The sequence below is a fragment of the Apus apus genome, chromosome 1 (assembly GCF_020740795.1).
Source record: "Apus apus isolate bApuApu2 chromosome 1, bApuApu2.pri.cur, whole genome shotgun sequence".
NCBI classification, from domain to species: Eukaryota; Metazoa; Chordata; class Aves; order Apodiformes; family Apodidae; genus Apus; species Apus apus.
The window spans coordinates 142,700,463-142,725,035 of record NC_067282.1 but is presented as its reverse complement, the minus strand read 5'-3'; the positions used below and the strand labels follow the sequence as shown (position 1 = coordinate 142,725,035).

Genomic DNA, 24,573 nt, shown 5'->3' with positions numbered 1-24,573 from the left:
GAGGGACGGATCGGACCGGAGAGAACAGGATGAAGAGCAGCTTCAGTGGCCAGGCTGGGACTTCTCAGCGCCCGGGGCTCATCACAGCATCGCTTGGGTTGGAAGAGGCCATTGCGATCACCGAGTCCAACCGCTCAGCCAGCACGGCCAGCTCCACCACTAAACCACCTCCCTAAACACCACAGCTACGTGTCTTTTGGCCACCGCCAGGGACGGTGACCCCGCCGCTGCCCGGAGGGGCGGGCGCGGGGGCACCCGCCGCAGAGCCCGGCGGTGGCGGCCCCGGTGCGGGGCTGGCGGCAGCCGCAGGAAGGGAGATGCCGCCGGAAGCGGCGCGGCAACACCCGCAAGTCAGAAGCGGTGGAGGGAACCGGGGGTTTCGGGCTGAAAAGGCAGAATAACCCAAGTTTTCCCGGGTGCGGCGCGGGAGGCGGCGCACGGCCCCGCATCCCAGCCGGGGCCGGCGCTCTGGGGGCAGTCCCGCAGCTGAGCGACCCCGCGCTGCCGCCGCCCCGCAGCTGCGGGACACCCGCCCGGCCCCGCCGGCCCCTGGGGCGCTGCGGGCCTTCCGCTCCGAGCCCGCCGTCACCGGGGCGTCACGGGAAGAGGGCGGGGTGTCTGCGGCGCTCGGTTCGAAGCTGCGTGGCGGCGGCTGGGCTGGGATGGAAGGTGCGGCGGCGGCGGCGGTGGCGGGCCCGCCGCCCGAGTCCCCGCAAGCAGCAGCAGCGGCCGCCGCGCCGGGCCCTGGGGAGCGCCGGTTCCCGTTCCCCTACCGCCCGTACCCCATCCAGGAGCGGTTCATGGCGGCGCTGTACAGCGCGCTGGAGGCCGGCCGGGTCGGCATCTTCGAGAGTCCCACCGGCACGGTGAGGCGGGGCGGCGGGACAGCCGGGCGGGCTGCGGGGCGGGGAGGTGCGGGGCGGGGGTGGCCGGGGAGAGGCGGCAGGTCGGGGCCTCGTCCCGCTCGGAAGGGTCCGTCCCCGCGCGGCTCGGCCCTGTGGCCCGGCCCGGCTGTGCCAGCGGTGCGGGGGAGAGCGCTCCGGCTTGCTTCTCGTGGCAGGGAAAATCCCTGAGCATCATCTGCGGGGCTCTGTCCTGGCTACGAGACTTCGAGGAGAAAAAGCAGCGGGAGGAGGCGCGGCTCCTGGCGCTGGAGGAGAGCGGAGAGGAGGGGAAGGAGCGGCGGGCTTCAGCTGAGCCGGGACACGCTGGGAGCAAGGGCACGGCGGGGGAGCCAGACTGGGTCACGGCGTTTGTGCAGAAGAAAGAAGAGCGGGACATGGTGGACAGGCTAAAGGTTGAGAAATGCTCGTCTTACGATGGGGAAAAGGACGAGGTGTGAGGATCAGAAAGGCTGATGTCCTGGGTGGGGGTTGGAAAAACACGTGAGGCCAGCTTTGGTGGTGGCATTTGTCTTTCACAGGGCTTTCAGTTCTGAGGAGTGAGGCACTGCTGGGCAGCTGGCATGTGGTACGATATTGTTCTGCACATAGTAACTTATAATGGGTGTGCACTCCGGGAGAAAGGGTCTGTGTACTGGCAGTTTTGTTTCAGAGTTAATTTTTGTCTATACCCAGGGCACAGGAAAGTAATTATACCCATTTCATCCTGCCTTCACTTTCCTTTTTGTTTTAGGAAGAGCAGATCAGGAGGAAAAAGCGAGAAGATCGTCTTGAGAAAATACGCCATAACGTGCACTTAAAATACGCAGCAAAGAGGAAGGTGAGTTACCCCACAGAGATGAGGACGTTCCCTTTTGGTTTCCTCACGTGTTGCTCATACTTGCTTGTAGCTGTAACTTCACACTAGGTTTTCCAACACGTCTGTCTGGGGAGATCTTCGGGTTAGGTTGCAAAAATTGACCATGCAAAATTTTGTGTTAGATTTCTTTTTAAAGTCCAGATGAGAAAAACAAACTTGCATAGAGAATTTTTGGTGACAATATTTATATATGGATAGAAACACCATGTTCTTCTGGCCATTGCTTTTGCTTTAAAAGCTTTAATACTTGGATTTAAAAAAAAATAAAATTAATGCTCTCTGGTTCACACATGCTTGTGAAAACTCTCTACTTCTGAAAGAAAACCTGTAGAACTGTGATTCAATTGAAGATCATGGGAACATATGACCCTCCTAAAAAAGCCAGGTCAGGCTTTGGTTGTACTTTGCTCACCACTAGGAAACATTTCTGTTTGTTTACTTTCATAATAAAATGATTGTATTGTTCAGAAATGTCTCTTTTCTATATATAAAAAAAGCTCGCAGATCTATATTCCTGCCATTTTGACGGGTGAACTGGCCTCAGTACTCTTGGCTCTAAGAGTTTTTTGATTATATGAGTCAAACTTCCCAGAAATACCCAACTCAGGTCCCAAAATAGGCAGATTTATTATGTTGCCAGGCTATTAGTTTCTAGTGTGCTCCATCTCAAGTGCTATATTATGTTTTGGTCAACTCCTGTCAAAAGGATGTGGCAGAAATAGCAAAGGTTCAGAAGTGAGTGGCAAATAAAAAGCAACTGGAACAAAAAATCTTTTGTCTCTTGACAGAAGATGAAGAGCATGTGAAATGAGAAGTGTGATAAAAGCAAGAAAGCAAATGAGAGAAATATTACAGAGTTTTGGAAAAGTAACTGCTTCATCTCCTCTGTAGTGCTGATAACTGTATTTTTTCATAATGCCATGGTAAAAAAAAAAAGCTCATTGATGTCAGAAGGTACTGTTTTCAGATTGAAAAAGCAAACTTTTCTTTATCAGAACAGAAAGTTAATCAGAAAACTGTTCTTCAACAATTGAATGGAATTTTTATAGAGGGGTCAACCTGTCTTAGAAAAAAACCCACATAACTGGAGAAAAAACAGCAAGAGAAATACAGTGCTCTGCATTCTAAAACAGATGCTGAGTTTATCATAGCTTTGAGTTCAGTATGGACAGTCTTTTATTATGTCCTTATATGTTTGGTTGGTTTGGTTTATTTACACACTTTTTTTTCTCAGGAAGACATCTGTTACGGGCCACTTCAAGCAACTAATACTGGATTACATGCATATTGTCATGTCAGGATTGTATTAGTTCAGTGAGCCTTTTGCACAGGAGGTTCTTTGTTTCCCCTTCATACATGTCTGTGTGGGCAAGTCTTTGCTTGTTGGTCACAGTTGCATTCTGTGGGGCTGAACAGGTTCAGACCCTCCTGGTGCATTTGCTTGTCCTGCTGCTGTTTTACCCAGCAAGCCATGCCCTGTGTTACATGTGAGGGACTGTTCTGTCTTCTGGCCTGTCCATGGCATAAAGCATGCATCTGCCACCTCTCTTTTTGTATGAGAAAGAATGTGATCATGTGTTCCTTTCAGAGATCTGAGGAGGATGAGACAAACCGCCTCCTTCAGCTCAGCAAGGAGGTTCTTTCAGAAGGAGCTGGAATGGATGTACTAGAGCAGCTGGATCAGAATGAGGAGGAACTGATCCTTGGTGAATATGAGAGTGATGAAGAAAAGAAAGTGGTATCTGGGTAAGGACAAGGACTGAGGGGGTTCCATGACAAGGAAGCATTTTCTGTATCAGTTTTGGCTTGCCTTGATTAAAGAGTGTTCACCTGTGATTTTGCAGATAAGGAGTTTCTTCCCTGGTTCAAGCTGTGTAACTTAATGGCTGTTCTGGGGGTTGCTTTGTTGTTTTGGGAGTGTTTTGTTTTTAAGCTTTTGTTAGACTGCTTAGAGTGATCTGAAATGTTTTCTTTGAAAGTGCATCTTTCTTAAAATTCTTGGCAATGTCCTGATTTTATCCATGCCCAGATTCACAAAGAATACCTCTGGTTGCTAAGTGAATGGCATGAGATCAAGTTCCTTGCATTTGAAAGGCAAAGTGGAACTCAGGGCATCAGAGGAAGCTATGAGTCCTGCAGATTGGCACTGGCATCTTTTGATACACTAAAGGGAGAGGTGTTCACATTTCTAAAGAACAAGCTTCAGCATGAGAACCCCACACACACTTTTCTTTCTCCTATGTTTGCTTTATGCAGAAAGCCAGAAGCCATACTTCAGCATCAAAAGTCAAATACATTTAAAATACAAATTTACTAATTAGTATCAAGACAGATCCTCCTGCTTTAAAAATTGCAAAACACTGAACTACTTAGTTTATATATAGTTTATCAAACATTAAACTGCTGTTGCCTTTGAGGAGCTCTATGGCAGCTAAATAATCTTCCTGAAGCTTTTATTTATGTAATTGCTTGAGGGTGGTAAATTGTCTCTAAAGGGAAAGTTTTACAAAAATAAATAAACTCACCAAAGAATAGTATTGCAGGGATTAGTTTGTGCCCAGGTCTTAGGAGCCCCAGATTTAAAAGAAAAAATGTTCTTGGAGTTGCTAAGGACACAGCCCTGCAGACATTTTTCTTTTAAAGAGCAAGGCTTGACTTGATTGTGCACATTTACACAGTTCTTAAAATGTTGATTTTTCTTTTACCTCCTGAGTTAAGATCTGAGGCACTCCTTGAGATGAGATAACCATCTCTCTTGAGACTTCTGTCTTGTAGTAAAGCATCATTTGACTCTAACTGTAAGTGATCTGCTGAAAGGGAACTCGTTGAGCTTTCTTTATTCCTAGGCTGGAAGAAGATGACGATGATTTGGAAGAGGAGCATGTCACTAAGGTGAGATAAGGAAAGCAAATAGTGCCACATCACAGAACAGTGTAGGACTGAGCAAAATTATGGCTTCTTTGCACCCTTCCCAGAGTCATGTGGTACAGAAGGATTCAGGAACTAATATTCAAGAACTGCCAAGTTTGTCAATGACAGTGACCATCTGAGGTGCACATCTCCCTCTGGACTACGCTGGCTGCCTGAGCAGCTTGCTTTGCTAGCACTACTGAGTTTTTGCTGTGGCTTGCTGTAAAAACACACTGGAAATAACAGTTTTGTATAACATCCCCAATGATGAGACCCTGTTTTTATAGGGGCCTTGGAAAACTAAATGGAAAATGCATAGGAAAAACAAAGATTAGGCCATTGGCCTCAACAGTTGTAAGGTGACATTTAAACATGTGTCTTGTGTTCTTGAAGGCTTAAGCAAGAATAACCTTGTTGAAGTGCTTGGCTGAATCCTTGCAGGGTTGGTTGTATCCAGGGGATTGGCTTCTATGTTCTTGTTTTTCGTTTGTTCTTCCTCACTGTAGATTTACTACTGCAGCCGCACTCACTCCCAGCTGTCTCAGTTTGTGCATGAAGTGCAAAAAAGTCCTTTTGGCTCAGACACGCGTCTCGTCTCCTTGGGATCCAGGCAGGTATGTGGTGTTGTTCACAAGGGACCTAGAGTGCATGCTAACTTAATGTGGGAGACTCTGCGAGGAGCTGTGTGGATGGGATGCCCCAGAAGGCATCTCAGGGATTGACAGAATCTGCCAGGGAAAAACGAAAGCAGTCATGGGTTGTGACACAGGTCTGTGTGAGGTAAATTTTTCTGTGAGCTGTGTTTTGGTCATTTACTCCTTGATGTAAACGCAAAAATCTGTTTTACCTTTTCTGATGTAGAATAACACAGATGTCTGAGTCACTGGGAAGGTGCTTCTCTTAGTGTTACTTCTGGCAGCATGTTTTCGAAGCTGTTGTGTAGCTGTGAGCCACCTCAGAGCACCTTTTCTCATTATTTTTTTTCCCCCTGCTAAGTTTTTATGGGTTTGGAGCATATTTGTACCAGTTACAATGCACAATGTCTGACCAAGGGACTTTTCCATTTTGGAATCTGGCCTGAGATTGCTTTGAAGAAATCTTTTTTTCTACAACAAAGGGTGCACGTGGGGCACTCAGCTCTTCATTGAGCCCCTACCTCTTTCCTCTCTTTGCATGTCCCAGAACCTGTGTGTGAATGAGGAGGTGCGACGCTTGGGGGCTCTCCAGCTCATCAATGACCGCTGCATGGAGATGCAAAAGAACAAACATGGTAGGAACACTGCCAGCCTGGGGAAGCAATCACTGATAAAGCTGATATGAGAGTCTGGAGACAGTGCACACTGCCAGTCAGTTCTAGCTAGAGAGTGGTGGGAACTTGAAAATGGCAGGTTGGAGGAGCAGAGCTAGAGATCCTCAGCGCTTTTACTTTTCTTGACCTCCAGGCGAGGATGCTGAGATCTGTGTGTATTTTCTGAGTGTGTTAAGTTGGTCAGGACTTCTACAATGGAAGGTTACTTGTCTCTGTAACTTGGGACTAGATACTGGCAAGAGTAGTGTCCACTGTGGAGATGGAAGTGTTACTGCTGAATGATTCTTAAATAGATGATAGGTCAAAAATACACGAGAGAGCCTCTTTTGAAACCCAGGAGGTTCTGCAAAGTGGTTGTTTTAGACTGTTGTGTGTGTTGCTCATAACTTTCTTTTGATTTCTGCTGTTAGAAAAGAAGAGTGATGAAGAGAATGAAGGGAAGAAGAGACGTGTGAGTCGCACCGTCTGCCCATTTTATTCCTATGAGCAAATGCAATTTCTCCGTGATGAAGTTCTAGTGGAAGTGAAGGATATTGAGCAGTTGGTGGCTTTGGGAAGGGAGACCAAAGCCTGCCCATATTATGGGAGTCGATACGCCATTCCTGCTGCTCAGGTAAGGAGTGTGCAGTTTTAGCAGAATTAATGCGAGGGGTTCTAAGCATAAACTAATTGCCTGCTCCCTCTAGTACTGTTACTCAGTAATGTGGGTGTTTGTAAACATGCTGTGTTTCTGTCAGCTGTAGTTTTGCTGGGAAAGCAAAGGAAAATTAGAATACCTATTTGAAGTTAATAGGGAGGCTGTGAGTATGTCTCAGCATTCTGAAGTACTTGAAAGACTCAATAGCTGAGGCAGTACTGACACATGGGTGTAATCTTAGCTCTGCAACTGCTCTTGTTCCTTGCTTGGTTCTGTATCAGAAGACATGCTTTCAGTGCTTCAGAGGGGATTCAGAAGGTAACCTGAGCTGATAGGCAGTTGTAGCATAGTCATTTATCTTCAGCTCACATCCCAGTGCTGCTCCCAAGCATGTGCTCCTGTCTGCCTTCCTACCTTTCCTGTAATAAGAGTGAGCAACTTGTCTGAATTCTACTGAGCCATCTGATATGGGCCTTTAATGAGTGGCTGGGGGTTGCCCTGTGTTTGTAAGGATGAAAGCTAGAATCAGGGCTGTGTGTGCTTCTCCTGTAGCTGGTGGTGCTGCCCTATCAGATGCTCTTGCATGAACCTACCAGGAGTGCTGCTGGGATCAAGCTGAAGGACCAGGTTGTAATCATTGACGAAGCCCACAACCTCATAGACACCATCACCTGTATCCATAGTGCGGAGGTCAGTGGCTCTCAGGTGAGTCACAGCCCAGCCTGTTCATCCTGAGTGAGCTCTGCATCCAGCAGGATGCCCTTTCTTGACTCCTTCGTGATAATGGCTCCATTTTTTGTTCACTTAGCTGTGCTGTGCCCACTCCCAGCTGTCGCAGTACATGGAGCGATACAGGTGAGGATCTCAGAGGAAGAGAGCACAACTGGGGCAGACAGTGTGGATACTATGGCTTGTCTCATGTCTGCAGGGTCTTTCTTGCTTTTCCCCAGTGGAAAGTTATTTGCATTAATACTTCTGCAGATAAAAAGCCTCTTGCTTCATTATCCATGTTGAAAATCCAGCTAAGCCAGACTCCTGGGGCTGGTATTAAGCAGCGAGAAGGGGATACCTTAGGGATTCTGATTTTCCCTTGTAATTTCAGTTCTTTATTAGTATCTCTCTCTAATCGCTCCTGTTTTGTGATGCAGAGTTCCAAAAGATGCAATCTTTCTTGTCTCTCCTAGACCTTAGTTTTTTATGTGTTGACTGGCATCATGGCAGAGGCAGTAAGCTGAGGAGGAGGAAGCTATACATGTTTTTTGTCTCTGTGTCTTGTCATTCCTGCAGTGCTTGATCATTGTGCCCAATGTTAATAACTTTGAATTTGTGAAGCACCATTGCAACAGGCACTTGAGGGGTCCCTGCCATTGTAATAAACAAACTGTAATTAGTGTGTGAAAAGAAAGGTTCTGGTAGGAGCAGCGTGGGGTACATGAGTGAGTGCTCTGGGAGACCTTAGGCACAATACCCAGAGGTCTATGCCCTGTCACAAATAAGGAGAGTGAGCCTGGGAGAAATAATTTTTAGTTCCCATCTTCCCAAAATGAAAGGTAGTTCAGGTGCTTTTTTCTGCAGCTCAGCTGCATGATTTAGTCCCTGAAGATGTTTTGGGGCCTAATACCTATCTTGTTTTTCATAGGAAACGTTTGAAGGCAAAGAACTTGATGTACATTAAGCAGATCCTGTATTTGCTGGAGCGTTTTGTGGCCATGCTGGGAGGTAGGCAAACCTATTCTATCTCCAGGGATGTTGATAGACTCTGAGCTAGCTGGTGTTTCCTCAGGGCACAGTCCCCCTCCCCCCCTGCAGAGACTGTGGGGAAATGTTGCTCATGTATAGGTTCAGATGACAGTTTTCTTTCTCAGGCTGTTTAGTAACATGGGGGTGTTGACTAGTGTCTGCCTGAACCTCTCTGTTTGATTAGCTGAGGAGCAGCAAATGACATCCTAAGGTGGTAGAGGCAGTTTTCTTCTTTTTCTGTGTGGTTTTCAGATCTGAGTGGGGATGTGGTAGGATGCTAAGTGAGGGATACAGTAGATGCATGACAGTGATCAGGACAGCACAAGAGCTGCACAGAATAAATCTCCTGAGTCATCTGGTAGCAAGGCCTCTACCTGTGTCTGAATGATTCTTTCTTGAGTGGTGCCTTCCCTTTGTGAGAAAGTATTTTGCTGTGATTTTAAATCCACTGGAATATGCAGGGCTTCCTTTCTCTAATGATCTGTTTGCTATACTTCAGTGTATCTTGAGGAGAGCCTATTGTAAGTTCATTAAGAATGTCCTCCTTGCCCATGGAAAATACATGCAGCTTCTTGGGGCTGAGGCCTGGTGGTGCTGTCTGCCTTTCTCTCAAACGTATGTTTCTCTTTCCCCTCTCTTCCTGCCACTTTTCTCTCCTCCACACTCAGTTAAGTACATTCATTAGAAAATGCAGCCTGTGTACAGCTTCACAATTGAGGCTGCAAAAATGAGATGTGAGATGGGTGTTAAACACCAGGACATAAAATGCAGTCAGTGGCAGCAATTAATCCTGTTCCAGCTGTTGGGGTCTGGGCTTGGAGCTGTCCTCAGTTTTTCCCCTCTTCCCAATTGCCTGCCAGCCTGTGCACCTCCCAGCTCCCCTCTGCTGCACTGAGGAGGGGGCAGAGATGCATTGCAGTCCTTGTCCCTTCATTTCTGCAGCATGATGCCTGCAGAGTGTGAGAGCATTTGTGTGCACCCACCCTACCTGCTGCCTCCTGCTATCAAAGGAACGTAGGTGGTGTTTCTTAGGATGCAGCATCACACCTGTCCTGCAATGTAGGGGTACCCTCCAGGGAAAATTAAAAATAAGCAGGAGCTGGTGTCTTGTCTACACATTTTGCAGATGTGTAGTTATTTCTTGGTTTTGTCCTGGTGTGGCAGCCCTTTCAGCTCAGTTGTTAGTCTTCTGCTTAATTTTAAGACAGACCCATTGTAAGCCTTTCTTGAATCTATTTCATGTCTTACAGGTAATGTGAACCAGAATCCTACCTGTCAGGCAGTTTCCCAAACAGGTAAGACTGGAGGGAACATCTGGGGTAAAAAACCATCAGTCAGGGATACGGGTGGGCAGTAAGGGCCTGCAGGCCCAGCACCTAATAATATTTTTCTCCTTTCCCCCCTTTTCTTTCAGGGACAGTGCTAAAATCCATCAATGACTTTCTCTTTCAGAGCCAGATTGACAATATCAACCTCTTCAAGGTAATGCAAATGTCTGCCAGGGCGCAGGTGGTGGTGACTTGTTCAAGGTCATCAGGAAGTGTGTGTGACAGTTGGAAGTAGAGCCAAGGCCCACATGGCACAATCTGCTTTCTAGCAGATTCTCCCCAGCTCCCCAGTGTATAGATCTCTTCTGCTGCATTCAAGGTGGATGGGTGGTCTTGGGGTAGGGGGAAGCAAGCAATTAAACACGTACAAGTGCAGAAGTTGTCTGTAGGCAAAGCTAAACTGGAAGGGTTGAGGATGAAGAAACTACTTCTCCCATAACCTAACCCATCCCTCGAACCTCCAAACACAGCATCTGAACACTGTGCATTTCCAGTCTGGAAGTAATGCCTTTGTAATAAACTCTTGTCTGCGAGGCAATGCTCACACCAAGCTGTGCACCCCTCACCAAGGGCACAGGAAGAACAGCAAGTGATATCCTTGCTGGACAGGGCTAAAGGACAGCAGGATGGGAGAAGGGATGCTGAATGCCAGTTCATTTTTCTGTCTTCCTCCAACAGGTTCAGCGTTACTGCGAGAAGAGCCTCATCAGTAGGAAGGTAGTGCCCCCGAGGCTTTATGGCCAATGGTGTCCAAATGCTGTTTCACACATGGAGTTTGAAGTGGAAGGTGCAGCAGCTGGAGTGGGAGTCTGTCTTCTCCACCCAGCTCTGCAAAGAAAATAGTTGCTGCAAAAAGCACTGTATGGGCAGGTTGCCTTTTGCTTATATAGCAAAGAAGGCTTAGCACCAGGTTAGGGTTAATGGTTGGACTCGATGATCTCAAAGGCTTTTTCCAACCAGAATGATGCTGTGATTCTGTAGCATGGTGCACCACAGCATTCCAGTGGATCCTAATTCTGTGCTGCTTGGCCACAAACCTGGCAGCCTGGTAGGCTGCACTGCACTGGTGGGGGAACAAGCACCAGAGACTTGTTTTGGTTTTGATTCAATGTGAGGAAGAAAGTAATGGGAGCTCTGGGCTGTGCTGATAGATTCTGACTGGGCATGGGAACATGTGCCAAGGAACATTTATCTGTGGCAGGCCAGCCAACCTGTTTTTATTTTGTCTGATTCCTGCTGTCTTAGTCTCTCTGGCTTTTGCTTGGCAGCTTTTTGGGTTTGTGGAGCGATATGGAGGCCCTGCCACAGCTGTGAAGACCAACAAGGAGAACCAGAAGTTGGCTGGTTTGCAGAGCTTTCTTCTGACCCTGCAGCAGGGATCTGATAAAAAGGGTGAGTTCAGACATCCTCTATTTGTTCATCTGTGGGCGAAGTGAGGATATGGAACCTGTATCTATCTGCATGAAGAAGAGTGGGAGGCAGATTTGAAGAACCAGAGACTGCAGAAGCTGTCCTGCACTGTTTTGTTTGTTGTTTTTTTTTTTAATATGTCAGACTAGGTGACCTAGGCAAGTTTACATATGATTAGAAGAGCTCATGAGTTCCCTTTCAAGCTGAATGATGATAAAATTCCATGTTTACTCCGCATGCAGTCAAGCTTTGCACTGCTGTGACCTGCTGGCTCTGTGACCTGAACTACCATGGGTAGCTCTATTTAGTGGTGCCAGCTACAAAAAATGGATCTTTCTTATTTTTTTCCTATCCATGAGACAGAATATGGCTTCTTTACTGTGTCTTTGTTCTCTGCCTGTGTATGTAGCCAGGTATCATGTTCCTGTAGAAAGGACCCATCTGTATTTCATGCTTAATCCCTGTCTTCAGAAGTGTGGCCTAAGTAGCCTGCTTCTCCTGTTCTCTTAGAGCCAGCAGGTCCTCCCCAGAGCCCTCCCATGGAGGCTGAGAACGACCAGCTCCGAACTGCCTCTCCACTGATGCAGATTGAAGGATTTCTGTCAGCCCTCACCAATGCAAACCAAGATGGCCGAATTATTCTCAACAGGCAAGGTACTGGAAAGGGCAAGCTGGGAAGAGGTGGTGTGAGTTGTAAGCAGAGTGCTTCACTGGTGGGGATGGAGGAGATCCCTGAGCCTGGAGGGAGCCTGCTGCAACATCTCTGTGCCAGCTGATGCAGGCTGGCAGGCTTGGTCAGTCTGAGGGTGCTTATGAACCCAAAGCAAAGTTCTTAACCAAGGGCATTGGGGCCAGGGTTTGCAGAGTTCTGCTCCTACTTGATATCTCAGTTTACTGCACGTCTTCTAAAGCTCCAGGAAGATGAGGAAGCAGCAGGTAACTTCCAGGCCAGTGTAGCATGCCCCTGGCAGTGTTGAATAGCAGCAAGTCCTTGTGTTGAGAGGTGGGGACCTGCCAGAGTGCCCAGTACATGAGGGAGAATCTCTTACACTGCTGAGTGTGTCACAGCTAGCTTCTGATGCTGTTTCTCTCCTCTTCCCAGGCACAGTTGGTCAGAGCAGCCTCAAATTCCTCTTACTGAACCCAGCTGTCCACTTTGCCAAGGTGGTGGAAGAATGCCGTGCTGTAATCATTGCTGGGGGCACCATGCAGCCGGTGAGGGAATAGGATCCTGAGCTCTCAGGACGTCTGTAGTGCTATCTCCAGGCAGGCATGGAAATCCAGCAGCTTGGCTCCACTGAGATCCTCTCTTCTTCTCACTTTCCATGGCATGTGTGGGAAAAGGCATCTCCTACCTACCCTTTTATCTCCCTGGTATGGTTTCCCTGTATGAGGTGTCACACTGCCTGTTCATGTAGGAAGTTGTAGGTGCAAGGGCAGGGTTGCCCCTCTCAGCCTTTCTCATCCTCAAGATGATACAGGTTGAAGCTGAGCTCGTGGTAGGATAGTGCCTGAGCTAGTTCCTGAGCTAGTAGGAACTAGCATGAATAGCAGTCAGAGAACCTTCTACAACCATCTGACCTTCTGAGGGGACAGGAATCCCACAGGGACCATGCCATAGGGGATTTTTCAGAAAAATCCAGACTACATCTTGCTGTGGGGTGGGCAGCTCCTCATCCTTCTCCTGTTGGTGTAGTGCCTAAGAGGCAGTGTGTCTGTGTTGTACAGTTGCTGTGCGGTGTGTCAGATGTCCCAGCTATCTATATCCTATTCCAGGACATGAATGTCCTGAAATTTCCTCTTTGCCCTTGTGGTGACAAGGGTGGGAAAAGCAGGACCTCCTGTTTTGGAAGGTCACCATTCCAACTTCGAACCCTTTAGGCTGCAACTGAGAGAGAGGATGTAGTTGCAGTCCAGACGGTGGTCTGGGCAGCGCTCGGGAGTCCTGCTAACGGGTTTTTGGGCCTGGGGAAGTCTGAGATGGGGGCTCGCTGGGTCAAGAGAGACTGGAGTGGTTCCAGGCGGCGCACCCGCCCAGTGGGTACTGGCCACGACCGGGCTCAGGACCGTGGGCACTGATAGGGGAGCCCTCCCTGCCGCTTCACGCTGCCTGCTCTGCACGGAGCAGCTCGAGGGCCCGTGGCGGCGCTGGCGGGGCCCCGGCGGGGGGCAGGAGCGGGGCCGGGGGCAGGAGCGGGGCCGGGGGCAGGAGCGGGGCCGGGGGCAGGAGCGGGGCCGGGGGGCGGTGGGACCCGCGCCCGGGGCGCAGCGCGGCCTGGGCCGGCAGGGGGCGCTACCGCTCCGCCCGGAGCGGAGGCGCCGGGACGGGCGGGGGGCTCTGCCCGGGGCTGGGGAGGCTGTGCCCGGGGCTGGGGGGGCCGTGCCCGGGGCTGGGGGGGGCTCTGCCCGGGGCTGGGGGGGGCTCTGCCCGGGGCTGGGGGGGGCTCTGCCCGGGGCTGGGGAGGCTGTGCCCGGGGCTGGGGGGGCCGTGCCCGGGGCTGGGGGGGGCTCTGCCCGGGGCTGGGGGGGCTGTGCCCAGGGCGGGGGGCCGTTCCCGGGGCTGGGTGCTTTGCCCGGGGCTGGGGGCTCTGCCGGCAGCGGGGCTGCCCAGGCAGGTGGGCTCCGCTCGGCAGCGGCTCCGGGCACTGCCTGGCCCTGCGGGATGCGCGCAGGCTCCTTCTGCGTGCCCTGTGCTCCCGCACTCCCTGCTTGGCGCGCCCGGCGCTCCTCATCCCGCCGCCCTGTGCCGCAATCGCGGTGAGCAGCGCTGGGCGGCTGCCTCGGCACCGGTGCCCGAGGAGCAGCACCGCTGCAGCCGGTGCGCCTCTCGGGCCGCTGGCCCTTCACCCGGCTCCTGGTTCACAGGTGGCCGATTTCCGCCAGCAGCTGCTGTCCCGTGCGGGCCTGGACCCTGCGCGCCTCGTGGAGTTCTCCTGCGGTGAGCGGGCCGGGGCGGACCGGGAGGGGTCGGAGCCTGTCTTTGCGAGACCCGAGCGTTGCCCTTTTTTGCCTTCGGTCCTGTTTTCTGAGCGCTCGAAGCGACGTCACATCTTCCCTAGAAAGGAAGGCAGCGCAGGGGCGCTCTGAGCTCCCTCGGGGGTGTTGGCCTGTGCTGGCAGGCAGGGTGCTGTGTCTTCTTCCCAGGGGCCGAGGGAGTGGGAGGCAGAGCAGCTGAATGACTTGGGTGCTTTGACTTAGCCAGGCAAAGGTGTGTCTCACTCCAGGAAGGTACAGCTCCTCAGCTGATGAGGTTTCATGACTCTCACTACCTGTTTTTGTCTCCAGGACATGTCATTCCTCCAGAAAACATTTTACCCATTATCCTCTGCAGTGGTCCTTCCAGCCAGCAGCTGGAGTTCACCTACCAGACGAGGGACCTGCCCCAGATGGTCAGTCCTTCCTTTTTTCTCTTCCTTGGCATCTCTTTTTTGCTTTGCTTGCTTATGTTGCATAGAGTAGTGTGCTCTCTGAAAGGTGGGCTTACCAAAAGCCCTGGCAAGGGAAATCCATAGGGTTTGGGACAAGGGTTTTGTTAAGTAGTTGGGAAAGAGTAGCAACAGAAGGGGTTTTGAGCTGCTTCCTCAGAGGTAGCTATTGGAGACAAGGAATACTGACCACTCTAGTTTGTCCAAACTGAGGTCCTGCACTTGTGTGCTGGGCATCAAAAGGAGCTTTCTGACTGTGCTTCACTGTTGGAAGGGCTCAGTGACAGTGGAGCCTGGCAGCCCTGCAGAGAACAGCTCAAACCAGCAGCAGATGTTTCTTATCTTTTCCCTTCTTTGGTGGGCCAGTAAGTACCCCAGGCCAGACACTCTGCTCTGCCTCTCCAGAGTCTCTACCAGATGTGCTAGCTAGCTCTCCATATCTGTTCTAGTGTGACAGGTCCCATTCACTGGGACAATTGACATAAACTATAGTTTCCTGAATAATGACTGTTCCACAGCAGTAACAGAAACTGAATTAGGAGGAGAGGCCAAGCAGTGAAGAGTGTTTTGGTGACGCCCAGCTTCACATAGAGAACTCTTTTAAACCTGATGTATTTCCACTTTTTTCCCTCCCCTAAGGCTTGTCACTGGAGGTGTGCTCCTGGGATTGAGGACAGAATTAGAAATGGCATTAGCTGGGACTGCTGTCAGCTGCAATATGCTCTTGTCTCATTTGCAGATGGATGAGACGGGTCGAATCCTTTGCAACCTGTGCAATGTGGTCCCAGGGGGTGTGGTGTGCTTCTTCCCCTCCTATGAATATGAGAAGCAGGTGTATACACATTGGGAGAAGATGGGGCTGCTCACCCGCCTGGCAACTAAGAAGAAGGTAATTGTGCAGCCAGGGGCAGTTGGTACTTTAAATTGAGGTTTCAAAACCCAAACAATTATCTATGTATTACAGGCCTCTCACCCAGTTGTTCTACTCCGCATAGCAGAACAGAGCGGATGTTTATCTAGCCAATCCCTCCAGTAATGAATAAATGATACTTCCCAGGCAGCTGATCACTGAGCTGGGATCTAAATTAGATTAAATGCAGCTATAGATTCTTGAAGTGCACAGTCTGTGAAGAGGCCGCCAGGGGAGACAATCCTCACTTTCTGTAACCAGCAGGCTTCTTCCTGTGCAGCTGGGGGGCTGTTCAAGTTCAGCTCTTACAGGGAATTTGTTTCTCCCAGGCTCAGCTATGTGTCCCTTGAACACAGACCAGCACAACCAGGGACTAGGCAGTCTGGGACCAGACTGCAGTTCACAGGAGAAAAGGTGGTGTTTTTTTTCTGGTAGAAGTGCAGAGATGAGAATTAAGACTAGCAGTGGTGTTGAAGAAGTGATGAGAAACATTAAATAGGGAGATCACTGCAAATACAATCTTTTGCAATGACTTTCCCAGGTATTTGAAGGTTGGGTACTGAAGGTCAGGCAGTCTGACTATCCCAGGGCATGGGACAGGGATCTTGGATCATACGCCAGGGGCAAAAAAACCCCACATTATGTATACCCTGGCTGTGACTTCTGCTTACCAAAAGCTAAATAACTGACCAGGTGGATTAGGAGAGCACAGTCCCAGGTATTTCCCAGCCTTGGTGCAGGCATTCTGGCATGTAGATCTGCCTGTAGGTTTCTGTGGTGGAAGCACTGTGCTTCAGCTTCTACGTGTGTTTGTACAGCTATTGCTCATAGTGCCTTTCAGGTGTGTTCTGTCAGGGTCCCAGCAGCCTGCCTGGGGCCACCAAGGCTTTGTGCCACTATCACGCAGCTTGTTCTGCCTTTCAACTCTGGTTTGTTCTTGTTTGGTCTTTGCAGTCTCCAGCAAATTGGATGTGTGTTAGCAAAGCAATTTGGTAGAAGCGCAGCAAGTGTGACTTTCAGCTGCCCACACGCAAGATCATATCATAGCAAAGGAAGGTTAAAGTCTTTCCTGAGGTGGCTGTGGTGAGATTACACTGAGATTATATATAAATTACACAAGGAAAATTAAATGATAGGATTTAGCATCTACTGTTTAAATTAATTTGTTTTGGCTTGTATATGGAAGTGCCATTTATTTTTCTACTGAAAGACTGATTCTGGTTGGTAGAATTTGATAGGACTTCTTGCTAACCAAGAGAACATGCATCCTTTAGGTTCCTTACTGTCACAGGAAAGACAGATGTTGCACCTCTTGTTTACTAGGAAAACAACTTGTGATTTAGGCCAAAGTGCAGCATCTATCAAAATGCAGCTTAATTAACTGCAGGGACTTTAAGTAACTAATTAGACATGCTAGAATAACATAAAGAAATATTACTTTATGTATGCTTTGCATAGAAAACTTACTTATTCACTAGGCAAGGGGAGCTATTGGAATTGGTGATCTCAATTGATTGCTCCTGTCACTGTCCTCCAAGATACTGCAGCTGGAGGGTCTCCTCATCCTGCTGGATCTCTTTTCATAGGTGGAGAGGTGCACATTGCTTTCCTGCCTTTCACCTCTCAGGTGACTTGTAACTTCTTGCAGAATTAGCCAAGTCTGCCAAAGCTGAAAGGGGATGTTGGATGGGCAGGAACAGCTGCTGCTCCCTTCAGAGCTCGGGTGAAAAGTACTATAGAGGACATGAAGTGCATTTCCAGGGTGGAGGGGAAAGGTGCTGGTCAAGTTGTTCTGCCAGACAATTTGCCTTCCCTCATCTTAGTTTCATGTGCAGTTTAGTGGCATGGGAGTAATTTTTTTGCTTTCTTTAAACTCTGTGCTTCCTGTTGCTGCAACTGACACACTGCCTGTAACAGATCTTTCAGGAGCCTAAGAAAGCCAACCAGGTGGAGCAGGTGCTGGTGGAATATGCAAAGTGCATAAAGGTAAGTTGAGCTGGCAGGCATGTGGCACTCCAACTGCATATGGGAGTGCTGCTAAGGGCAGCACAGCTTTTAACAAGGAAAGAGGGCTCTAGCCCAGGATGTGGGAGTGTTTCTGAAACAGACATTTTCCCTACTCTGGTGTAAGTTGCCGGTCCCTCTCCTGCAGCGCTGCAGCCAGGCAGGAGGACAGATGACAGGGGCCCTGCTGCTTTCTGTAGTTGGAGGCAAAATGAGTGAAGGCATCAACTTCTCTGATGACCTGGGAAGGTAAGGCTGCTTCTTGGAAAGGTGAGCACTGGGCTTGTGCTGCAGTTGACTGCAAGCAGGGTGGACATGTCAGTACTTGCATAGATAGAAGATCCTGGGGAGCATGTGGCTTGCGCTGGTGCTTAAACCAACAGGACCAGGTCTGCTGAGTGGTGTAAAACCCACTAGTCCAGACTACTTTCCATGTGAGTAATGCAGTTAGGCTTGCTGTGCTGCATAATTCCCTGTTCTGACACCCTGAATCCCTCTGCAGCTTTCTGTTCAGAACGTGCTTGTCAGACTGCTGTGCTTTATTGCTGCCTTCGGTTTTTGGGGCTGGCCATCTTTCAGGGGGGCAGTGACCTCTAATTTATCAGTCTGTTGGCAAAGCACTCTAGGATGAGACACTAAGAATAATGCAGTCCTCCCTTGCCCCTTGCAGGTGTGTGATTATGGTGGGAATGCCTTACCCCAACATTAAATCTCCAGAGCTCCAGGAAAAAATGACTTGGCTTGACAAAACAATGGTAACAGAGACTCTTACACCTCTGCCTCTTTCACTTTGGCTTTTTACTATGAACTTTCCTCCCAGCACACAAGTCCCAGGGCTGCCTTCAAATATTTTTTTTCTCTCAGCTTGTCCTCATTTCCCAGACTGTGAGGTACCAAGAGCACAGTCTTCTCCATGCTGTACATGTACAGGTGGTCCTAAACACAGGGAAGAAGCTCAGTAGAGAAATGCTGCCGGGGCTCCCTGGGACCACTCAGTTCCAAAGGGAGATAGATCCCTTCACCCCAGAGAAGGATGCAGGGTGGCAGAAACTGATCAAGAGGGATCACTCTTGGCTCACTTGTTTTTTCTCACTGCCTGCTAGAGATGCTGTTCCTGGACAGCTTGGGGACAAGCTTTCTGCCTTCAAGGGGGCCTTTGGCTGGCTTTTTGTGAATGCTCAATAGTCTTCTGCCTGCATCCTTTCTCCTGTCCCTCTTTACTCTCGGCTTAGGGTCTCCTTGGCCACCCAATCACGCTGCAGGGATAAAGGCATTTGCCTCACTTTGTCATTAAGACTCCCTGGTTTGATTTACATCTGCCTTGTGTTCAGTCTTGCCTATTTCTCTCCTTCCCAGCCCACAGCTGCTGGCCAGGCACCTAGCAGAGTGCTGATTGAAAACCTGTGCATGAAGGCAGTAAACCAGTCAATAGGTAATTCATCCTTCCTTGGACAGACTGGGGGATATGAAATGTGACTGCACTGGAGTAGGAGGGTGGGGAAAAAGAGCATGTTACCATTAGACTTAAATAGAAGTGATGGGAACATGAGCTTCCATGCCTGAGAACACACATGAGTGGGCCATTTTTATGTGATTGTCCACCCTGTACAGGCAGAGCCATTCGCCATCAGAAGGACTTTGCAAGCATCCTGCTCCTGGACCACAGGTATGCACGTCCTGCCATCTTTAACAAACTGCCACAGTGGATCAGGGAGAGAACCCAGGTGAAAACTGCTTTTGGATCAGCATTTGCAGAGTTAAGAAAGGTCAGAAGTTATATCTTTTGTAGGGCTACCAAAGCTGTATCCCACTGTACTCATCTTTCACTTTAGAGTAAGGCCAGAGACAAACTGTCTGATTTTGTGTGTTCCTAGTTCCATCGAGGGAAGCTAGACACTTCTTGATGTAGACTGGAGAACAGGCTGGAGGTCACCTCTCTGCGCGACACCTCGGAAGACCACCTGAAGCCACACAAGTTTCTGCTTTTCTGTGCCAAGGAGCTTGTGACTTTCTGCCTTCTGCCTCCTTTGTGGATGTTTGCTATTCAGTACCTGAGCTCTATGACAGCGAGACAGCCTTCAGTATCATAAGCAGGGGGGGACCTGGTTGTAGGCCTGAGGCAGGGGAAGGCAGTAGCAGCAAGCTTCTCTTTGTTTATAGCTGTTAGGTTTTTATTTAAAGCTATTAAATATTTTCAACCCAAACACTTACATTTGTGGAGTATAATTATTTTGGATGAACACATCTGCCTTGTCAACCACCAAGTGCAGGGGGCTTGATGACTAACAAAAACATAGCAAGTTTCACAAAAATTGTAAACTACCAGGCCATTACTTTGTGTCATGTTGGGATGACACAGTCAGGCTGAGGAGAGACACGGCAGCCATGAGTAACAGTTCTTACCCCTTCTTTCTACCTTGCTTCAAGCAGGCAAGAGATTCTTGGCTCATTCTTTCAAAGGGAATAAAGATTAGCCATAATACAGCATAGCATTTCTCATTTGATCATGCTTACACACAGGATTGCTCAGCCTTTTTTACTGCATAGGCTAACTTTCTGTGGAAAATGTGGAAAACTTCTCTGTGTGTGTGTGTGTGTAACCTTCCTGGGGTTCTTTCCTAGGTTCATGGGTCAGTGCTGGAAGGCAGACACCACAACAGGGATGCCTATGTAACCCCACAGCTGTGCCCAGCTCTTTCTGTCATCCTGAGCAAACCTCTTCCCAGGAGCTTCTTTTGCTGCCTTGCCAGTGTCAGCAGCTGGATGTTACTTCTTGGGGCTCTTCACAATGAGGAAAGCACTTACAATTACACACAGAGCTGTTACCCACTCCTTATATGTTAATTAGCCCCACAGGGAGAGAAACAGCTGCTTCTGAGAAACTTTGTGGTGTGTCTCCTGCCCTTTCTGTAGGTACACACTCCACTGTCTGGCCTCAATGCCAGTGAAGGCAGCAGAGGGACTGGGGGGCATCTGTGTAACAGCTGGTGCCCTCCAGCCCTGGGGCTGGTGGTGCTGGGTTGTAAGGCAGCTCCTGCCTGAGGAGAGTAGACAGCTGGGCTTTCCCATAACACTCTTTTAATTGAGCACACATCCTGCTTTTGCCAGGGCAAAGGCTGCAAAGACCTGCTGCCTTCAACTTTATTAAAATTTTTCAGACAGCAACAGGCAAAGAATTACCATAAGCCAGGTAAAGAAAGAAACCATTGTGTGCAGAGGCACCAGGAATTAGACCCCCCACAAAGGGACATGCACACTCATTCTTTCTTCTAGCGACAGACAAGCAAGTGGGAGCTTCAGGCAAGCAGCAAGGAGACAAATGAGGCAAGGGCTGTTTGCCTGCAAGAGATGCTTTTGCAGTCATCACCAGTCACATTAGGAAAGACCCAGGGCCCTTTAAATCAGGAGCAATGCTAGTTCTGATCCTCTGAGCACAGACCACCCCACTGCCTGCTAGCTAAGGCAGGATTTATTGTGCCAGCGTGAGCAGCAGCATTTGAGATGGAAAGTAGTCTTTGGGGTGGAAAACAACACAACAGAAGAAAAACCCCTGTTGGTAACTATCATCTCGGCAGCAGTTGGCTCCTGTTGCTCCTGCTCATCTTCAAGGAGAAACCACAGGGTCCCTTTGCAATGTCAGTGCCCACCCTCCAATAGCTACATCCACAGGCTGGTGTCTCTCAAAGGTTCAAGCGTCCTGGGATTCACACAGACACTCAACTGACCCCATCTATGTCTCCCAGTCATCCTCATCCCCCACAGGCTGCTGTGGGGGTGGAAGGGGTGGTATTGAGTCCGACATACGAGCAAAGGCACTGGCAGGACTTCCAGGGGCATCCGTATTTCCAGAGGCTCCTGGCCCTTTCCCTGAAATACCTGAGAAGGAAGGAAAAGCACCAGTGAGTGACACCTGGAGACTAGAGCACACAGAGGCTCAGCAAAGGGGAAGGAGAAAATGACATATCACACCACTGCTCCAGCACCCAGGCAAGCACATCAGCCAACATGCTTTAAGGCCACCACAGCCCTCCACAAGGGCTCACTGAACTCCACCTGAGCAAGTTCGTGACTTCCTCTGCCCTGTGCCAGGTACTGAGGGGCAACACTGGCCCTAAATGCCCCAGGTATGCGCCAAGGCTTTGGGGTATCTCAGGTGCCCCTACACTGGATTAAAAAAGGCACCACTGTCCCTTCCTCAGAGGTTGCTTTCCATGCCTGTCCTCTGCTTTACAAAACCTCTTCCAGTGCCTCCAGTGGGACTTGAGGTGGAGATTCCCCTGTTCACTCTGTAAAGACACTCCAGCCACGCTGTGGCACACTTGCCAGGCATAGTGTCCCTGTTCCTAGGGCTGTGGCTGACTACTCCACTGAGGTGCCAGAAAGGGTTCTCCCTCTTTCCTAGGGAGAAGGAGTAGCCCACCCTGCAGGACAGTAAGTACCTTTGCGCCTCAGCACCAGTTTGTTGAAGAGGTCTGACATCAAATCGCCACCTTGTCCTGTAGCTCGCACTGAAACAGCAAAACAAGTCAGACAATAAGGAATGTCAGTCTGAACTTAGCACTACAGCAAAAGCACTCTCCTGCAATACTGACTTCAGATTATGTAAAAGAAACCCACCAAACCTCTAATCTTGTATCCCACCCCAATCTTTCCCAGTGTAGTCCAGTTTCAGGTCAGGAAAACACTGCAGGGTAACAACATCTCTGGGAAAATCTTAAGAGTGGAATTCCTTGAGAGGCAAGAGGGGCTAGGCATTTGCAGTCTCATTCTGCCAAGCCAACTCCAGCAACAACCTCCCCAGCTACCTAAACCAACATGCTCAGACCAGCCTGGTCCTGCCCATCTTGGCCCCAGGGTTTCCTTTGTGTCTGTCCCCCATGCAGCAGGTGTGAAACTTCTACACATGCCCTGAAACAGAATGGGTCTCCATCAAGAACATGAATGCCATGGCAGATGGGGTTTAGCAAGTTCACAGAGCTTTGGATGAACAGGGAACACCCAAGACCTACACCAGCCTGTGAGGAGAGACAATGCCTTTCCCCTCTCTAGCTTCACTGTGCTCCTGGCTAGCCCATCTCCCCCCAGACGTACAGCTGCCTGGCCTGGGGCAGAGAGCAAGGAAGATCAGTTCTGCTAAGTAGCCTCAGTACCTTGTTCTTGTTCTTTCTGCTTCTTCTTCTCCAGCTTCCTCTCCTTGACACTGCGGAGGTTGGCCTTCCCAATGCCACCAGCCTGGCGGATGGACTCCAGGAGACTGGCACGCCCAATAGAAGGGTTCACCACCTCCTTTGGGGCTCCCTGAACCGAAGCTGCAGGAACAGGAAGGACAGGTAGCAGCCACAGGTCAGTGCACCAGCTATAGGCCCAACCACATCCCCAGGGAAAGGGCTGCTCTGATATCCTGCCAACTTCTGCCTGAGACTGTAAGCCAGGCCCAGACACCTCAGTGACAGGCTCACACTCAGCCTCATCATGGCAGAACTGAACACTTGCAGCTCCCCAGCAGGAAGGAGCAGCTTCCCTCCTGTGCTGGAAGGCTGGGAAGCCACAGGGAACCAACCAAGGACACAGGTTGAAACTAAGGAGTCAGATAGATTCTGCTGGCAAAGCTGTGGAGATACCCAGCCCTTACCTGCAGGCACTGCATTGCTGCTCTCCTCACTCGCTGTCCGGGCTGGCTCAGAGGGGGCAGTGGACTGGGGCAGGGGTGGTGGTGGAGGAACAGTAGTTGGCATAACAGGAGGTGGTGGGGGAGGTGGTGGTGGAGGAGGCGGCAGTAGCTCAGCATCTTGAAGGTCTGAAAGATGAAAGAAGTTGCATCTAGAGTCCCAGAGGACAGCACACAGAGAGCTTCATCTCAGAGCTTCACATGCCTCAGCAGCAAGACAGAGCCCTCAGCAGGCACCGTGCAGCAGAGCACTCCCACCCTGTGCAGCGTCTCTTAACAGCAGGCAGGGTTTGAGACTCCCCTACTCTGCCCTCCCCAGCTGTCACTGGGCCTGCCCAGCTTTCCCAAGGGCATCCTGCCAGGCTGCCACGAGGCACTTAACTCCCTGCACACCCTGCAGACCATGCTCCCTCCTCCCTAGCCATGTAGGGGGTGAGGGAGGGGAGGGGCCCCGAGTCTGGCCAGCACTTGAGCAGGTTGCAGCTTTTACTCAAGCCCAAACACAAGCCAGAGGTATCACCAACATCCAGCTTGAAATCCACCAAGTGACTTTTTGCTTTGTCTCGATCTTCTAGCAATCCCTGCATTCCTCCTTCACGGGGTCCTGGGATCAGGACTGGAAATACCTGGTTGCAAAGGCTCCACAGATTCAGTGTTGAAAGTGGGCAGCTCTGGAATAGCACTGCTAGGGGCGGACGGTGCGATGCCGGGGCCCAGATCTGCGCTGTACATAAGATCTGCAGCAATGCCAGGCAGGTCTGGCAGGTAGGATGGCACATCAATCTCAGGGACCTGGCCCAGATCTGGCACATAGAAGTAGTTTTCAGCTACCTAAAAGGAACCCAAAGCAAAAAGGTAGTGACTACGCATTTGCTTTCCCTGGCAGTAAATGGGGGCACTGCAGAGAAGAGCCTAGGCAGCAGTCAGAGCTGGGCTTGTGTGCCTTGGTACGGTGGCTGCTCATCAACAACCCCTACAACTCTGTGCTACTGTCCTGTGGCAGCTCCCTGTGCTCAGAGGCTATTCCTTGCAGACCAAGCCTGGAAAAGGCAAGCTACAGGAGGAAGAAGAGGTGCAGGACTCACCCTTCCTAGTTTCTTGCAAGTGAACTCTCTTCTCTGAACATTGCATGCATCAACTTCTGCAGCCTACATCAAGCCAGTCCCTTGTCTCCCACGAGAGAATGGTGCCTGAACCATTTCTGAGATTAGGATGCAGAAGAAGCACCACCAACTTGTTACAGAGGTTTGGTTTTGTGTTTATCACACAGGCAAAACAGTACTGACGGTGCACTGTGAATAAAGGCTGCACTGCTACCTCCTCTGATCCAATGTGATGAGCAAATTGCTCCTTTGCTCAGGCTGGCTGCCCTTCTCTTTGCACCAGCAGGTGCCCATTCCCAGCAGGAATGATGGGGATCGTACCTCCTCCCAGGCACCTCCTAGCAGTGGCATCTCACCCTCAGGTTCCT

General features: G+C 50.0%; 2 protein-coding genes across 7 annotated transcripts in view; one reads left to right on the top strand and one right to left on the bottom strand.

Moving 5' to 3' along the window:
- The first annotated feature begins 660 nt into the window (after positions 1-660).
- DDX11 (DEAD/H-box helicase 11) lies at positions 661-19,638 on the top strand. Of its 4 annotated transcripts, none has more exons than XM_051617191.1 (26): positions 661-866; positions 1,061-1,297; positions 1,636-1,722; positions 3,350-3,507; positions 4,608-4,653; positions 5,178-5,285; positions 5,854-5,941; positions 6,391-6,593; positions 7,170-7,322; positions 7,426-7,472; positions 8,257-8,336; positions 9,608-9,652; positions 9,772-9,839; positions 10,364-10,402; positions 10,954-11,077; positions 11,606-11,749; positions 12,198-12,310; positions 13,961-14,033; positions 14,381-14,484; positions 15,260-15,409; positions 17,348-17,416; positions 17,583-17,683; positions 18,105-18,189; positions 18,791-18,866; positions 19,046-19,100; positions 19,309-19,638. In XM_051617191.1, exons 1-26 carry the CDS (start codon positions 663-665, stop codon positions 19,325-19,327), a joined length of 2,676 nt encoding a protein of 891 aa, XP_051473151.1. In that variant the 5' UTR covers positions 661-662; the 3' UTR covers positions 19,328-19,638. The 4 variants fall into 4 exon arrangements, with proteins under 4 accessions (XP_051473151.1, XP_051473160.1, XP_051473134.1 ...); XM_051617174.1 differs by having other exon boundaries at positions 662-866; positions 19,046-19,200; XM_051617184.1 differs by lacking the exon at positions 10,364-10,402 and having other exon boundaries at positions 663-866; positions 19,046-19,200.
- Positions 19,639-20,533: 895 nt separating this feature from the next.
- WASHC1 (WASH complex subunit 1) overlaps positions 20,534-24,573 on the bottom strand; it is a 42,885-nt gene continuing 38,845 nt past the window's right edge. For all 3 annotated transcript variants that reach the window (XM_051617225.1, XM_051617235.1, XM_051617215.1), the window contains 5 exons: positions 23,729-23,933; positions 23,067-23,231; positions 22,585-22,743; positions 21,874-21,942; positions 20,534-21,310 (listed from right to left, as the gene is read on the bottom strand). In XM_051617225.1, coding sequence (XP_051473185.1) covers positions 21,165-21,310; positions 21,874-21,942; positions 22,585-22,743; positions 23,067-23,231; positions 23,729-23,933 — 744 coding nt within the window. In that variant the 3' untranslated portion in view covers positions 20,534-21,164. The remainder of the gene's footprint in view (positions 21,311-21,873; positions 21,943-22,584; positions 22,744-23,066; positions 23,232-23,728; positions 23,934-24,573) is intronic.

Coding starts and splice junctions, on each gene's coding strand:
- DDX11 (XM_051617174.1), top strand. CDS start 663: ATGGAAGGTGCGGCGGCGGCGGCGGTGGCGGGCCCGCCGCCCGAGTCC. Junction 10,403..10,953: donor AGAGCCTCATCAGTAGGAAG/GTAGTGCCCCCG, acceptor TTTGCTTGGCAG/CTTTTTGGGTTTGTGGAGCG. Junction 12,311..13,960: donor CTGGGGGCACCATGCAGCCG/GTGAGGGAATAG, acceptor CCTGGTTCACAG/GTGGCCGATTTCCGCCAGCA.